The sequence below is a fragment of the Syngnathus floridae genome, chromosome 5 (genome assembly GCF_059516105.1).
Source record: "Syngnathus floridae isolate MCC-2025c chromosome 5, RoL_Sflo_1.0, whole genome shotgun sequence".
Lineage (NCBI taxonomy): Eukaryota > Metazoa > Chordata > Actinopteri > Syngnathiformes > Syngnathidae > Syngnathus > Syngnathus floridae.
The window spans coordinates 353,253-369,523 of record NC_142417.1 but is presented as its reverse complement, the minus strand read 5'-3'; the positions used below and the strand labels follow the sequence as shown (position 1 = coordinate 369,523).

At 48.8% G+C, this 16,271-nt stretch overlaps 1 protein-coding gene across 1 annotated transcript; it reads right to left on the bottom strand.

Moving 5' to 3' along the window:
- Positions 1-141: 141 nt before the first annotated feature.
- On the bottom strand, positions 142-15,376 carry LOC148397283 (septin-2A). The gene is made up of 11 exons (XM_088377414.1): positions 15,247-15,376; positions 10,042-10,177; positions 9,877-9,963; positions 9,547-9,670; positions 8,810-8,944; positions 8,601-8,718; positions 2,029-2,130; positions 1,729-1,874; positions 1,551-1,634; positions 1,406-1,463; positions 142-828 (listed from the first exon to the last, which is right to left on the bottom strand). The coding sequence occupies exons 2-11, from the start codon at positions 10,130-10,132 to the stop codon at positions 763-765; spliced, it is 1,011 nt and encodes a 336-aa protein (XP_088233540.1). The 5' UTR covers positions 10,133-10,177; positions 15,247-15,376; the 3' UTR covers positions 142-762.
- Positions 15,377-16,271: the final 895 nt, after the last annotated feature.

The window sequence follows — 16,271 nt, the reverse complement described above, 5'->3', positions numbered from 1 at the left end:
TCATCCATTTGATTTTTTTTTTTATGGTAAACATAGAGCAGCGGCGTTAAACCACCACTAGGTGGGGGCTGCTGAGAACGTTTGGCTTGGTATTTCTTATCAAGTGCTCTACTGAAAACGTGAATAACCAGCAAGTAGACGTGTTTTCTGCAAACAATCCTTTATTGCAGCGGAGCGGTACAACTGGTCAGTCACGGTTAGTGTCCATTGGCATGACGGGATCAAATCGTCATGTGTGTGTGACTGGCAACATCAATTATGAAAGGCCACAAAACGATATAGTTGACAGGAAAATACCTACATACTGAGTACTGCTCAAAAAATGGCCATGACCAAGGTCCCACTGTAATCTAGATGAGTTGGCAAAAATAATAGCACCAGCAGTGAGCATATCCCTTGTGCCTGCCTGCCTGCCTGCCTGTCTGTCCTTGGGATTCTTAGAAACTTTTGTGGCTGCTGGATAAGGTGACATTAGGCAGGAAAATGACCTACTGTAGTGTGGCTGACTGGAAGAGAAGCAAACCGTTATAAACAGTGATCATGTCAAAGTGCTCAGAATAGATTGTCATTAAGACTGGAGTGGGACAGTACTGGCAGATGATATGACAAAAAGGAATCCACCAATGAATTTGAATTCCCCGTTAACCTGTGAGGGGCTGCTATATCGAGACAAAAATCAACTAAAACGTCATACACAAGTGGAAAGTGGGGGATTCTAAAAACACACTTGTATAGGGCGACGGACAGCATGGTGCCGAGTGTTTACTCGTCTGATTTCATCTTGATCTGCGCCTGCATCTTAGCGATCATCTCTTGCATGCGTCGCAGCTAAAAGAAAATGAGAGAAGAGCAAAAAATGATGACGACGGGACATTTGGAAAAATACGGTTGTCAAAGCTCCGGGGCTATCTGCTGCCATCTTGCGAGCAGAAAGGAGAACAACCCAAGGTTCTGGCAGAATTTCTTTTGGTGGAAATTTGAAATGGTTCATTCATTGGCAAAAGTTTTTCTCAGGCTCGTTCACAATGCCCACCCGATGGAACTTGCTCTTATTTTTGGGATGCATTTCACACAAACCACAAACTTACAAACTAACATTGCATTTCAAGAGGGCCATTGTCTGAGCTGCTTTTTGTTTCAAATGGAGGTCATTCCCATCGTAAAAGTGGGCCAGGACATCCGGACAGGAAGTGAGGTCACATACACTTGCCCGACGTATATAATATTGTTTGCAAGCAACTCTGATTGCTGCGCTCTGGTCAAGATGGTAAGATTGTAACACACACACACACACACACTCAGGATCATTAGGAAGCTTGCCATTGGCAAACGTTGGCCGCATGGGTAGAAACAAGACGTACACTGAATAATAACAACGTGTTTGTGTGCGTGCGTGCGTGCGTACCTCGGCCTCCTTCTGTAGCAGTATCTGGTCTTTATCCATCACGTCCTCATCCACAGCTCTACAGGGAAGCAAACAGCAGCCCAGGATTAAAGGCGCAAGTGAGCAGCTCGTCCGCGCGTCGTTCCCCAACATCATAGCGTCTTACCTTCCAGCTCTCTTCAGCCTCTCTGAGCGGAAGTTCTCGTAATGCAGATCCTGAGTGACCTCCTGCAGGTCTTGCATGTGCGTCCTGCAACCAGCACAGCGGCACGCCATGAGGTCTTTGGGCTCTCGGGGCGAAGGAAATAAGAGCTCCAATTTCTGAAGTGGCCGGAAGGACTCACACCAGCATGGTGCGCAGCTTGAGGAAGTCGTTGTGCTCAGGGTTCTCCACCTCCACGACCCCCCACGGGTACAGGCGACCGCGGATCTTCTTGTCCTTCACCTCGATCAGCTGATTGGAGCCAATCACGGCAAAGGGAATGCTGGCCTGAGTGGAGATGAGGCATCTCAGAGAACGACTAGCAAAGTAAACATTGCACAGAAATGATTCACGTCCTGAGCACATTGCCTTCAGGAAGTCCACTCGCTTCAGCTGGAGGTCAACTTTATCACCAGCAGGTGGAGACAGACACAGTTACAACCTTCAGGACTCTGGTCTGCTCCTTGAACTCCTCATCCTCGTCCGAGTCGGCGTCAGGTAGCTGATAGATTCGAATTCCGTGCTCGGCGATCTCATCCAGGATCTAAAACGCAGAAGGAGGGCGAGGCGGCCGGCTCGGGTCATGACCACTTTGCAAACACTCCCTTCTCCCCAGTCACATGTGGAAACCCCAAAAATGTTGTTTCATAAAAGTAATACTCCAAGGATCACCGACACATCCACACTCAAACAAAGGTCTTTGTTTCAAGGCCGCTGGCGCGGGCGGGCGGGCGGGTGCTGGAAATGCAGCTGCGTTGGACAGCCATAAAGTGAGAAGAAGGTGGGCGGGATGAGTGGAAGGCACGTATTCCAGTTGTTGCAGCAACACACAAGGCCCGCGGAGGACACGGAAAGGGGGTGGAAGGTGAAAATTAGGACGCCCGTCTGTGTGTGCGTGCGTGCGTGCGTGTCTCAGCGTCAACTTCTCTGGCCGTCTTTCATTGAAAGGCTGCCGAGACCTATTGGAACAAAGGCCAGCCTGCCTGGCTTTCTTTCTTTCTTTCCCCTGACCAGGGGACACATGTCAGTATTTATTATTCTAAACATCAAGGCACCATTTGTCTTTTGTATTCCCGTAGCGTACTGTATTGTTATGTAAGGGAGCCAAGAAACGTCAAGCGGCCTTGTTTTCTTGACTTTTGGGGCCACTTTCATGTCGGCAGGGAGAGCGGTAGGCGGGTGAGTCGGTCGGCTCCGATCCCGGGAAGTGACAGCGGCTTTTCCAGCTCCTGTTTGCACACTTGTTATGGCTAAACTTTGTTTTCTCAGCCAGGCATATGTGCGTGCGTGCGTGCGTGCGTGCGTGCTCAGGTATTGTTGTGCTGCAGATGTAAAAACAAACGTGACACAAGAGAGGGGCTTCTTCTCAACGCCTCCAAAACGCGACTTTGCTTCAAGCAGAAAGTGGGCCCTTTTGGGAATTTGCGCGCTCGGTGAGAAAATAAACTCGCTCCACACAATGGCAGGAAACAAACAGCAAACGTACAGTGGAGGCTGATCTCATTGGATTCATTAGTGCGCTTATCTTCATTTCGAGAGAGCATTTGAGTCCAAACAATTTCATACCAATGGCTTTCTTTTCTCAGTGGCAGCCAATGTAAAAAACATTTGGGCATGAAGCTGTGCCAAGTATGCCACCCAGTATTCCAAGCTAGCGAGTAACACGCACGCACGCACTGATAAGAATCATAGATTCAATTCAGTGTTTGGAAAAAACATTTTTTCAACAAATTCATCATGCCCATTTCCTCTTGATAAAACATGTTGCCACGACGAAAGATAAGAAGCGGGCTCTCGTCACTATTGCCACTGTCAAAAGCGGCAAGGAGCAGGTCAACATTCGCACCGTCACCAATTGGAGGAGATGGACTCTCCCTTGACTACAGCAAAGCGCAAGACCTGATGATGAAGTCTTTCGGGATCCCCGCAAGCGAGCCCCAACAATGCTCGATGCGCTGGTTTACAGGATGACCGTATGTACGTGTACGTGCTGAGCAACTCAACCGGTAACTCCAATCTCCGGCAGGTGCCACAATCACGGCCGGCCGGCCGGCCGGCCTGCCTACCTGCCGGCCAGCCTGCCTGCCTGCCGGCCAGCCTTCCTTCCTCCAAATCTGTGTTGACTTGGCTTAATCCCTCTTGCTCTCGCTCTCGCTCTCGCTCTCGCTCTCGCTTCACCGCACTACTCCCCTCCTGGTCATTTTGTATTTTTGTTGGCAGCGGGAGCCACGGTGATTTTGCGACCATCCTGCGCAGCTCCGAGACTTTAGTGGGACCTGTTGTGCTTGGCTGCGCAACTCCGCTCAGTGTCGTTAAGACGGCCAACAATGTGCCCCTCGAGAGCCCAGCGTAATATTAATTAGAAAAGGAAGCCTGAGCTTCTGGTTAACGCTGGACCTTTAATATCAAGCATTGTTTCTGGAAAAATATCCAGGAGCCATATTAGGGTGGAGGGAGCCTGACACCATTTTATGTCCACGTCGTCCAATTCCAGTAAGATGAAGCCAAACAATAGCTTACCTACTCACTAAACATACAAGCAGAAATGCTAAGTCATCATATAAGCAATCGACGATAGAATCCTATTTCTTTCTCCAAAACACCCCTCGCACCTTCGGTGTTGACAACACGACAAAGGAACGAGAGCGACAGTGACATATTTGAAATCTCAGTTGTTGAAGAGAGGACAGAGGCGGAGGCGGAGGCGGAGGCGAGCATCCTGCCTGCCTGCCAGGCAGTGGCTGCCTGCGTGGCTACCTGTGTGGCTGCCTGCGTGGCTGCCTGCCTGCCGGCCTGCCTGCGTGGCTGCCTGCCTGCGTGGCTGCCTGCCTGCCTGCGTGGCTGCCTGCCTGCGTGGCTGCCTGCCTGCGTGGCTGCCTGCCTGCCTGCGTGGCTGCCTGCCTGCCTGCGTGGCTGCCTGCCTGGCCTACTGCTGGGAAACAATACTTGGAAGTAGAAAGGAGCGCTCAGAGGGAGGGAGGGAAAGAAATCGCTGCAAGCGAGGGAATCCAAGCAGAAAAAAAAGACAGAGAGAAGAGGTCCATCAAGAAAAGTCCATCAGAAAAGCTCTCCAGCTGCACTTGCTCCTGAGGAATGCGCACCGCAAAAGAGCAAGAAAAACAGCAAGAGCGACTACAAGTAACATTTGCGTCACCTCCCAGCTTCTGCGGGGATGAAAGCTACGCGCAACATGAACTTTATTAGCATGTTGCGCGCGTCATGCGTGATAAAAATCAACCTTTGGGAGCGGATACGGAGGTCAGCAGAGGGAAATGATTGTCTTCAAGCTGGAGACTCATGTGTCAGTACGGGTCAACTTCAAACAGAGATAAGGACACTGGAAAAGCAAGAGAAAGAATGGGATATTTGCACAGGAATCACATTTCGGAGACATTTATACTACTGGGGAAGAGAAGAATCAGTCCACAAAATGTTTGCACTCTGAAAGTATCCATTTACGGCTCAAAGTTCTCGCCGCTCGGATGAAATGATCACGGCGATCGTTATCAACATTAACCCTCCATGACCGGACATTGCCGCGTGTCTTTAGTGTTGGGAAAGCACTTAAAGGGAATATTTTTGTCGGTTCCAAAGTCAACTTAAAGCAATTCCAAACTGTCCTGGGATGCACAAAAAGTGTTTGTCTGTCTGTAAGCAGGAAAACAACGGTCAAGCGAACTTGCGTTCCCTTCCCGCCGACAAAGGGTCCTCAACAATACCTGCTGATGAACAAGAGGCCGCCACCTCACTCCCCCGATCTCATGTGATCTGGCGTGAGTGAAAAAACAGTGGCGGGCAGGAGGGAGGGAGGGAGGGAGGGAGGATTTTTGTGCAAGTCTCGCTCCTTGGCTCCCTCCCACCTGAGTGAGTGGCACAGTAAGAAACAATAGGATTAAAGACACACATTCCAGATAGATCCCATCAGGGTCTGAAGGACAGCTCAGACTGGAACAGACCGGACCAGAACAGCTGGATTTGTTCTCATGGGAAATAATGTTGGTCCGTCCGTCCGTCCGTGTGTCACATGACTTTGGACGTCCCTCCCATTGTCTTGCCGAGACCACCCATTTTGTCATCTTGTGTTTGAGGAGGGCATCTTTGGAAAGGGGAACAAACATGCATTTGACACCAAATCAAACGGCCGTCTAAAGAGACAAAGTGTCCAAAAGTGTCGCCCGCCAGCAGATCATCGTGTGCTAAAGAGCAGCTTGCCCGCCCGATGAGGACAAGTGCACATTTATTGTTTGAAACGGACGACATCGCCTGAAAAAAGAAAGACATCTGCCAATGGCTTTCAAACAGTGGCAGGAAAGAGAGCCGCGCGCACACACACACACACACGCAGCTTGAAGCTTCTGATATTGGGTTTGAAGAAAACACAATCAGCCGGGACTAAAAATGGTGTCCTTGCAGGAGGGGGGCGCGTAGGATTTGTTCACACAGCAGCGCATGCTCCACTGCTTTGGGGAGACGACATTGAGGCAGACAATGAGGGGAAAACTGTGACTGCGCCCCGGCCAGAGTTGAAATACAGCAGCTGAGTGGACAAATGTGTGTGTGTGTGTGTGTGTGTGTTCGGGGGGGGGTCAAGTCCAGCGTGAGAGGAAAAGAGCCAGCCGGTGCAATAAGGATGGGGGGGGGGCAAAAAAGGTGGCTGAGAGGGGATGAGGACGTAGAACGGGAAAAGCCAGGACACAGGAAACAGAAGGGAGCCCAGAGGACAAGTGCCAAAACACGTGATTAGCCCGCGAGCGCATGCCAAAGTCGTCGTAAAGATATACGGCCGAAATCCAACACCCTGAATTGTGATCAACACTGAAAGGATGGAGCCCTCCTAAATAGTGAAACGCTATCAAACATCTGCTCCAAATTCATTTTTCAGCCTTTCCGTTGAAAGCGCGTCACATTGTTTCTTCCGAGCAACGGCAGAAGAAAAATTCCCTGACTTTCTCCTGACTGAAGCTGAAACTGACGAGTGATGAATACAGACATTCAATGAGTGTTTTCCCCGGCCTTCCTGGATGAGCTATCAATCGGACGGATGCACTTGAAGCTGAAAGATTTGACCTTGACGGGATCGCTCCCGCTCTTAAAAGATTGCGCCGGTAAAATGGCGCACAAGATGATCAAGATCCCATCAAGGGCAAATGTGCTTGAGACGGCAACACAAAAAGCAGTCAAGCTGGCTGAGACTCAGCCTCAGCCTCAGCCTAACCCAGCAAGCAGCCAGCAAGCAGCCAGCCAGCCAGCCAGGCAGGCCCACACAGGATATGAGTCTTAAGGCCCCAGACTGAGAAAGAGGATCAGCCGTTCTCCTCTGGGCAATTTGGGAGCGGGAGGAAATTGCCACTGGGGAGGGAAAGAAAGCAAAAGGTAGAAGAGCGGCAAACAAGTGGAGAAAGAAACAATCGATAGGGGGGGGAGAAAACATTTACTACCAAAGTACATTTTCTTTGTCCAAACTGCTGGCGGCCACGGGCGAGGTCGTGACACATTGCAGGAAATGTAGATTGTTCTGTACAAGCTGTTTCCCGTGGCTTTAACAAGAGAACGTGCATACGGCTAACGGGGGTCTCCTTTAAAAACATCGACTGTGGACCAAATTCTCCAGGTTATGCATCACCCTTGACATTATGACAGGATGCACGCGTGTACCCACCAGAACCGCTTCAGCTAATCTGATCCAAGCAACAAAATGCAACTTGAAAACATTCTTATGGCCATGACTTGTCTTATTGAGAGAGAGAGAGCACCAATTTGTTTTGGAAATATATCAATTGCCCCCCATCAGTCCAATGATAGCAATCCCCTATCGCACGATGAAATCCTTTCACAATTGGGAGGAAGATTTCTCAAAAGTCTACAAACAATTGTTTACGCAGTGTCCTCCAAAACGCCTGCCTGGCAAAACAAAATCACCAGCTCGGAAGAAAAACAGCGCAACTGGAACATTTCTTCTGTTTATACAAAAGCAGCGGAATGGCCTGCAGCCACTTTGCACACTTGTAAACAGATGGACAGGACAGCTTACACTGCAGTGAGACATCTGCACACACTGCTGCCCATTTCACAACTGTGAGATTGGTGCCAAACCAACGGACGGGATGGATGGATGACCTGCCTGAGCCCGTGTTGACACGTACAGCAAATGGCCACAAGTTCCAGGAAGTTGCAACAAGGAAAACAAGAAAGACACACCAGGCAATATGCATCACGAGATTTGTGACCCCGCCTCGAACAATGTCTTTTCCAGGACCCGCACGGAAAAAAAAAAAAAAAAGACTGTTTTGTCATTGACAGCCAGTATATGTCAATACTTGCATGTGATACGCTTTCAGAAGTTTAGGACCGAGGTCAGCTGCGACAGGAAACCAAAGTTGGCCGCAGGAAGCGTCGGCGGAGGTCGCAACACAAAGCCGTGCCACCCGACAAAGCACCCCCCCCCTCACGACAATTGCAAAGGTACAATGGAGGAATTGCGCATTTGATGTGAGAACCGCTCACACGTCCACGCAAACTATGACAGCCAGCCCTCGGCCGGCGCAGCATTGCTAGCCGTTCAAAAATGATGAGCTTTGAGTCCAAAACAATCAACGCAATGAAATGTTGAGACTACAATTCAATCAAGCTCGCCACTCCGCCTGAGTGATTTTCAAGCACATTTCCTCAACTCCTTTGAGCCTGCTTGTCTGCCAGAGCGCCGGCTGGCCGGCCGGCCGGCTCCAGAGCCTGTATGAGGCACAGGAGGGGAGCTCGGAGCTTTCAAAAGGTAGCCGGCCGCTCCAATTAAAAAGGCCCCAGGTTGAAAACGTTATTTACGAGCGCAATCAAGGGCAGGAAAAGCCTGCCGTCAGCCGTGACGTACGTGTTGTCCTTCCAGCTATCGTCAGCAGGAAACTCGGGAGCGTGCTCCAAAAGGAAGGACCGAGTGGATGAAATGAGCTCATCTACGCGGCAAACGGCCTTAGGCCGATATTGTTCTCAAAACACCATATCCGCATCCCGGCACCTTACCCGTCTCTTCAGGCGATCCCTCTCCTTCAGCGTCAGCGTGTCGGCCTTAGCGATGACGGGGACGATATTCACTTTGCTGTGGATGGCTTTCATGAACTCCACGTCCAAAGGCTTGAGACTAAGGGGAAGCCCGTGACAATATGAGCAAAAGAGCCAGAATGGTGGCTTTGGTCTCGAATCAAACCGAGAGCAAAGCAATGGCCACTTACCCGTGTCCAAAAGGCGAGATGAAGTAGAAGCAGCAGTGCACGCGGTTGTCCACGATGTGGCGGCGGTTGAGGCCGCTCTCGTCGTGGAGGTAGCGCTCAAACTGGTTGTCGATGTACTGAATGATGGTCTTGAAGCTTTGCAAAAGAGAAGTGAGTGAGCAGCTGCAGTGCCCAAACCTGAAACGGCGTGACTTGGTGCAGGACTGTCAAAAAGAAAAAGAAACAAGCTTCACATGCACACCAAAGGGCAATTTAGAGTCCTCAATTGACCTTCCATCTTGAACCAGCGTACTGTCCACACCTGCCAAATGGACAATCATTCCAAAATGACAAAAAGAAGCAAGTCGCCACATCTGCTATAAAGAGAAAGCACAACCTACAGCGTCAAAATCCACTTCATAAAGATGATGAACGTTTTTCCCCACGAGAACAATTTCAAAGTCAATCGGCAGTCCCGGACAGATTGCGCTCGACCTCGGAAGCTTCCACGCGAGCCGTTGACAACAGGACGTATCCTGCCATTAAGAATGATAACTTTTGCCACATTGATAACGATGACTGGCCCGATTGCGCTTTTGTTGGACGCAATGTGTTGGTGTAACACCACTGGAGGGAGGGAGGGAGAAAGGAGTCAAGGATGAAACTTGAGGACGGGAGGGAGGAAGAAGAAGAAGAAGAAAAGTTTTCCCTCCCTCCCTCCCTCCCTCCCTCCAAGGCAAACAAAAAGAAAGACACACCAGTCCTGGCTGTTGATGGCGTCGCCGTAGCCCGGTGTGTCCACCACGGTGAGGCGGAGCTTCACTCCCCGCTCTTCGATCTCCACCGTGGACGCCTCGATCTGCACCGTCCTCTCGATCTTTTCTGCCAAGCGGGGGAAGAGCGAGTGAGCGCTTGACAAAGACGGCCGCTCTCATCGTTTTTGTCATTTCCACCAGGGGTCGTGTGGTGGTTTTGGTCATATCCAAAGTTTGGACAGAATGAGGGCGGGGGCCATTCCCAGCATTCCTGCTGAAATGTTGCTCAGCTGGAGACAGTGGAGCAGACATGCTGCTATTATTACAGTTTACCTGCGGCGCCAGGAATGTAGCGTTCAGGGTAGAGATCGGTGAGGAACAAGCTGTTGATGAGTGTGGATTTGCCCAAACCCGTCTCCCCTGAAAACAAAGAGAGGCCATGAGCGAGCGAGCGAGCGTGGGGGAGGACGTTGAAAGCGCTTCAATGGCGACACCCACCTACAACCATCAGGGTGAATTCAAAGCCCTTTTTCACCGACTTTCGGTGAACTTGGTTGGGGAGGTTCGCAAAGCCAACGTAACTCGACATTGCTGATGCGTACGCCGGAGGAGGCCCCGAAAAACCTTCAGTGCGCTACAGGACAAGAGAAGACATTCAATCCATCCGCTGGTGACCCTTTGCAAAAGTTTACAAAATACATATGATGAGATGATCATGGCTGTATCATGCTTCTTTGTGCCCTCCAAGCTGGAACACTTTTCCTCTCTCCTTGGAATCTTTGTCCATTCAGGCAGAAGAACAATGATGAGGTCAAAGGTCACCGACGTGGAAACGGACCCGCCGGCTCGCGAGCTCTGCGCTTTCCGACAAACGTCTGCTACGGAATGGGATTTCACACTTTGATTTCATATCCCATTTATCGCAAGTAGGAAGCGTGACAACATGACAAGCCAGCTTTCTTTCAGCAAAGTCTGAAGATCACACTCTTGATATGACCGTGTTTCGGTACTAAAGAGCTCCCCGGGCGCCAAATTTCTTCCCAGAGCTCCATTAAACGGTCGTCGTCGTCTCCCGGCAAGATACGTAAATTAGCCCCGTAATGAGCGAGCGGGAAGAACAGGCTGGCTGCATTTTATCATCAACACACTGGGCGCCCCTTGACATGTGGAGCGTGATAGATAAGGAGGCAGGCACAAGGAGGCAGACGGCTAGTGCGTGCACTCACGGCGTGGGAACCTTAGCTGACCTTTCTCCACTGGCATGTGACACATTGGTCGGTCGGTCGATCGGTGGCCACATTTCACACGCTTGAACGGAATTAGACGGTGGCATCAACATGATAGTGAGCGAGCGAGCGAGCGAGCGGACTGACTATCTATCTACCAAAGTGACAATGTGCTTTGGGCACAGCTGCTTGTTTAGTTGTCTGCTTCCCAAAAGTCTTCCTTTCAACGTTGACATGACAACATTAACCTCAGTCTTGGTACTGCGACCTTTCAGTACCGGACCAACGTGATTCGTACCAAAGTGGGAACGTGACATTCACAGCTTTGGCTGAAGGAAATACTAGGAGATGATTGTCCTTCCATTTCGATACTGACTTGCGCAATTGGGAACAGGAGCAGCAGTATTACACCGATGCCAATGAATAATTGCTCAAATGGTTAGGAAGAAGATTTTCATCTGAGAAAAAACGCTCTGGTCACAACAGGGCAAAAAAGCAGGAGGCCCACTCCATTTCAAAAATGGCCATTTCATCAGCCGAAGCCAGACATGGGGACCTAAATGAAAGAAGGCCACCTTCGGGGAAGTTGCCCCCTGTAAAATGCTATGACAGTATTTTTCAGAGGCAGCTGAGCAGAACTACTCACCGCCAAAGCTCGAGCGGAGAGATTTGAATAAACACCAGAGGAGTCATTTTACATCTTTTATCTGGCAACACATCATGGGAACCCTGCGGATACTTCATTAAACAAACAGCCCAAAGAAATGTTTGGAACAGGTACTTGATGACAGACAGGGGTCATAAATAATGACTTTGTGCAGGGGGCGGGGGGGTCTAGCTCAGTGGTGGGCAAGACTAATAAAGACACCATATGAGTCCGTAAGCCGCGCTTTAGGCGACACGTGAAAATATGAGCGTGCGTGGAGGGCAGGAAAAGGTTCCACAATAGGCGGGATGGGAAAACCTTTCAAGCGTTTCAATCGTGAGCCGCCGGGCCTCTTCACAACACAAACACTTCCAAAGACTGCAACAAGTCATAGTTGACGCTGCTGCTGCTGCTGCTGCTGCTGCTGCTGCTGCGTCCAAGGAGCAAATCTCCCAGATGATATTGCGTCGCCGCAAACACCTGCTCCTTTGGAGCTGGACATTGTTGCTTGTTTGCTTGCTTGCTGGAAAATTCCTTCTTAGAATAGAAATGGATTCTTGGCTTCTGCAGCCCATCGGAGGCGGAACAAACAGTTCCGTGCTCAAGTATGTCACACATCTGTTGAAGGAAATATGCACGCCGTTGCGTCGGTTCACTCCCCAAGCAGCTTGTTAAAAGCGGTTCATGTTCAACTCGTTCAATATTTATGGCGGCAAATCCGAGAAAATCTGCGCTATGACAGACAGACAGACACGTTGCGGGGAGGGGGATCGGCATTCTTGCCGCTGATACAGCGCCACATCTGCGCTTGGATTTTCGTCCGCGCTTTCTCACCTTTTCAAAAAGGCTATGGGGGAAACCTCCGTGTCATTTGTGTCTTTACAAAGCACTTCACGGGGCTCCAAAGAACAAGCCAGTCCTCTCGCTTTGTGTACGACTAGGATTGGTGTAGAACGGGAGAGAAAAGTGCCTCGACGCAAATCCGGCAAAAAGGGATTTTAAGACGTTTGTGTTTGTCGTTTCCAGATATTGTCCACACGCAGCATTGTACTGCGTGGTTTGGCTCCCCCCCCCCCCCCGTTCTTCTTTGTTGAATTGACCGCCGTCCCACGGCTCAGTCACGCTATTCACAGAGCCAACTAAGTCAATGTACGTAGTGCGTAACAAAAGTCAGGAGCAATGTGGCCAGATTGTATACGGCACCCCCTTTGTTGACTGTTTATTTTTGGGAAATCCTTTTCTCCCGAGGGTCAAAGGTGAGCTATCTGTGAGACGCAGTCATCACGTTGACAAATAGAAAAGGCTTCATGCACAGCACAGCTGCAACGAACCATCTTCCATTCATCAACATGTTTTCATTACAAAAACGGGACATTATTTCAAACCACCATGATTCACCATTTAGTGTTACAAAATAGGCAAAAAAGTTGATCTTTGTTTTCCAAAGTGAAATCAGAAATAATGTGTCTGTTTGGATGGAGGATGACAAATCAGAGAATACTTGCGGTTGACAGGATTCCCATTTGGACAATTTGACCTCAAAAAGGTATGTGGACGATTCATCGATGCCAGAATTCAATTCATGTCATCGTCAATTCATCATTGCACCTTCACTTCACACTGAGGCTCAACAATGAAATCAAGTGAAAATCTTTTTTCTTTCCGCTAATTCAATTGGTTTTTTTCTCCCCTATTGGAGTCGATTTGAGGTGAGGACTTTGTTTTCTTTTCTGGCAGACAATGCGATGAATAGAAATAGAACGGGGGAAATCTTGTGCGAAATTCAAATCAAACTTATGCAACAAGAGCACTCATTATCTCAGGAGTAACATGAATCATGTTGTTTTGCCATTCGCAGCACAGACAAGGGCCGGCCGGCCGGGCCTTCCCTTCCCTACCCTTCCCTTCCCTGCGTAGCTGGTAATGTCGAGCAGATGTCTTACTTGGCGCTCCTGTGCCGCCGCTTATCGTTTAGGTCGCGGGAAGGAGAAAGGTCAGAGAAGGGTGAAGGAGCTCAGCTCAGCTCAGCGCCGAGACTCGCTCCATGGTTTGCTACATTGTGGCCCCTCCCGCCCCGCCCCGCCCCGGTGATGGCGCACCCACCGTCAACAGCTAAATTGTTGCCCAAAAAATGCCAGCTGACAGCGAGAATTTGCACCAAGCGAAAGAAAGCGCAAGTCCAGATGGATGATAATTCCTCAATTGTGGCCCTCTGCCACATTTGGGACAATGAAAATACACAATCGTTTCCCCTCCTCTCCATTATTGTAGCGGAAGACATTTACATTTGCGCCACTTTACAATCAAAGGTCGGGGATTAATCGAGACGTTTGAAGGCAAGAATGTTACACAAGAGGGGATTTGCGGCCGACGTGTGAAAGTCGATGATTTGAATGGCTTGTAGATTAGGCTTTTATGCCGTACTGAGTTAGGAGCACAATGGAGTGAGTGGCCGTTGTGTACGTACAAAGCGGCCGGCGGGACAATGGCATGAGGGGAGAAATGAGCTCGGTGGAAGCCAAAGCAGACCTTGGCGCCTTACGGCCAGGGCGCTCCTACGTATTCCATGCCCTACGCCAGTGTGGCGGCATGACTTGAGCGGTAGAAGCGCATGGGCCTGAAAGTTGTGAGCTTGAATCCTCGGGCCTTTCTATGCGCTGGTTTGCCCAGCGGCCACGGCATCTCGCTCTCAAAAGCAGCCGGCCGGCCCGGGCTCCCGTCCGGCTCATGAGCAACTAAGCACTTGAGAAAATAATGGGTCAGCACTCACCAAGTGCAGTCCGTCCACAGATTTACTAGAAAATATGGAAAGTTGAAGAGATAAGGCCACTGGTTTGTTTGTATCTGCCGCAATCTGATTTGTTTGACAAAATTGTTGCAGCAAGTGTTTACTGAGAAAAACAACAATTCTCAAAGCGTCACCTATGTGGACTTGAGTTGAGTCTGATGTTGTTGCTTCAGGGAGTCCGATTCCTGCACGCACGCACGCACGCACTTTGCCATTGTTATACTGACTGCTACTTTTACAGAGAGAGATGTTGGAAAAGTTTGGATAAAGTAGCTTCTGTGACGGCTTAGCACAATGATGTTGTCATCTTAATTCATGGTAAAACTGTATAATAATACATTTTCATTGACTGCACAAGTTTTGAAAAGCTTGATGTGAGGCGATATAGAAAGCTGGAGAGGAACATGGCTGGACCAAACAATGAAACGAAAATATTTGTTAAGAAATGTTTGATTAGCTATGCAGCAGATGTCACATTTTCAATGCAAATCAGGTTGATTTAATTGTGGCTGCTCAAATCGTGATGACAATGAAATGGATTGTCATCGTGGGGCCCTATGATGACAATTACAGTAAGGAAACCTTTGTCCATTTTTAAATATACTAATTAGTGGGCTGCACCCGAGACGGGTCGCAAGGGAATCAAATGCAGACTAATAATGACGTTGAACATGCATATTTAAGAGGTCTTTGTTAAATAGTTGACCCCCCACCCAATCTGGGACGTTGGGAAGTCAGTCACCACACCCAATTTGTCTGTCAGACGCGGACAATAGAAACAACTCAAGTTTCATTATTAGCCTTCAAAATGTGTCATATTTCAACTAACTGCATTCGGAATGAGTATCTGAATCATGGAAAGTTAACGACTTTGAGTTGTTACTTTGGCTGTTGTTGTTGTCATGTTGCCAGCCAAGTTGGACTGTGAGCTAGCCTCGTGCTGGAGACTTTTTTTTCCTCTCCCCCCCCCCTTAACGCTTTGGCGCTAACGCTTGATTAACAGACAAAAGCTACACATTACTGCATCCGCATTCACGCCTTACCTGAACTTTGAGATAAAGTTTGTGAACAAGAGCGTTTCGTTTGATTCCGCTGTTCCAGCCCAGGAAAGGAGACGCGGAAGTTGCTCGCTCGCTCGCTCGCTTGGAGACCGCCTCCCTTCCCTCCCTTCCCTCCCTCCTTCCCTTCGTCTCGTCCGATGGACGCCATTCGGGCTCAGCTTTCCGTAGCCAAGCGCACAATTTTTTAATCCAACATGGCTGCCGCCGTGTCACAGTTTCTTTGACGGTCATGTACAGACTTGCCATGAGTTAAAAAAAAAAAGAGAACAAATTATTCGTCAGCATAAAAGGGAATACATTTAAAATAACACACAATAGAAAGAAAGAAACTTACAGCGAGAAAATATTTTGATATATGGAAATATATTGTATACTATGTAGGTTACGACATTATCCTGCCTTACTACCTTCAACTTAGTGTTCTTGCACAACTTTCGTTGACGATTTCATTGCTTTTGTGTATTTCATGTCAAGCCCACTCTGGAGAAAGGGTTCAAATAAGCGAAATATAACTGTCTACATATACTATTGAAATGGAAGGGAAACAATACCATCCCAACAGTGAAGTAAAAGCATAAATTGTGCTTCATCAAAATATTTTCAACAACGTGTCAAGGTAAAGTGAATACATTATTCTTTGGTATATTTGGTTGCTTTTAAAAAGTGAACGTCCGTAAGCCCATATTTTGATTTTAAAAAGTGAACGCCGATAGAATTTGATGCGCTTTGATGTCATCAAGGTTGTTCAAGTTAATGACACTTGCTTTGCTTTTCATCCTTTGTGCTTTTCATCTTTGATGTCACAAATAGCCAATAAACAGGCCCACCCTCGGAGGAAATGCTTAAGTACGAGCGTATAGGTGCAAATGTTGCAATACCGCTGTACACGTGCAAAAAAAAAAAAATTAAAGAAAAAAAATCTCAAACTCGCTAGTGTTCAAAGCGCGCTTGATTCAGCCTCCCAACTGGCCCGCCCTCCCATTGGTCCTCCGGGGATGCGGCTGTAG

Bases quoted from the DNA above. Each gene is read 5' to 3' on its own strand.
- LOC148397283 (XM_088377414.1), bottom strand. From the start codon at position 10,132: ATGTCGAGTTACGTTGGCTTTGCGAACCTCCCCAACCAAGTTCACCGA. The intron at 8,945-9,546 runs GTGTGTCTTTCT...TCTTTTGCAAAG, and splicing joins GCCATCAACAGCCAGGACTG to CTTCAAGACCATCATTCAGT. The intron at 8,719-8,809 runs GTAAGTGGCCAT...GCTTCCCCTTAG, and splicing joins ATCTCGCCTTTTGGACACGG to TCTCAAGCCTTTGGACGTGG.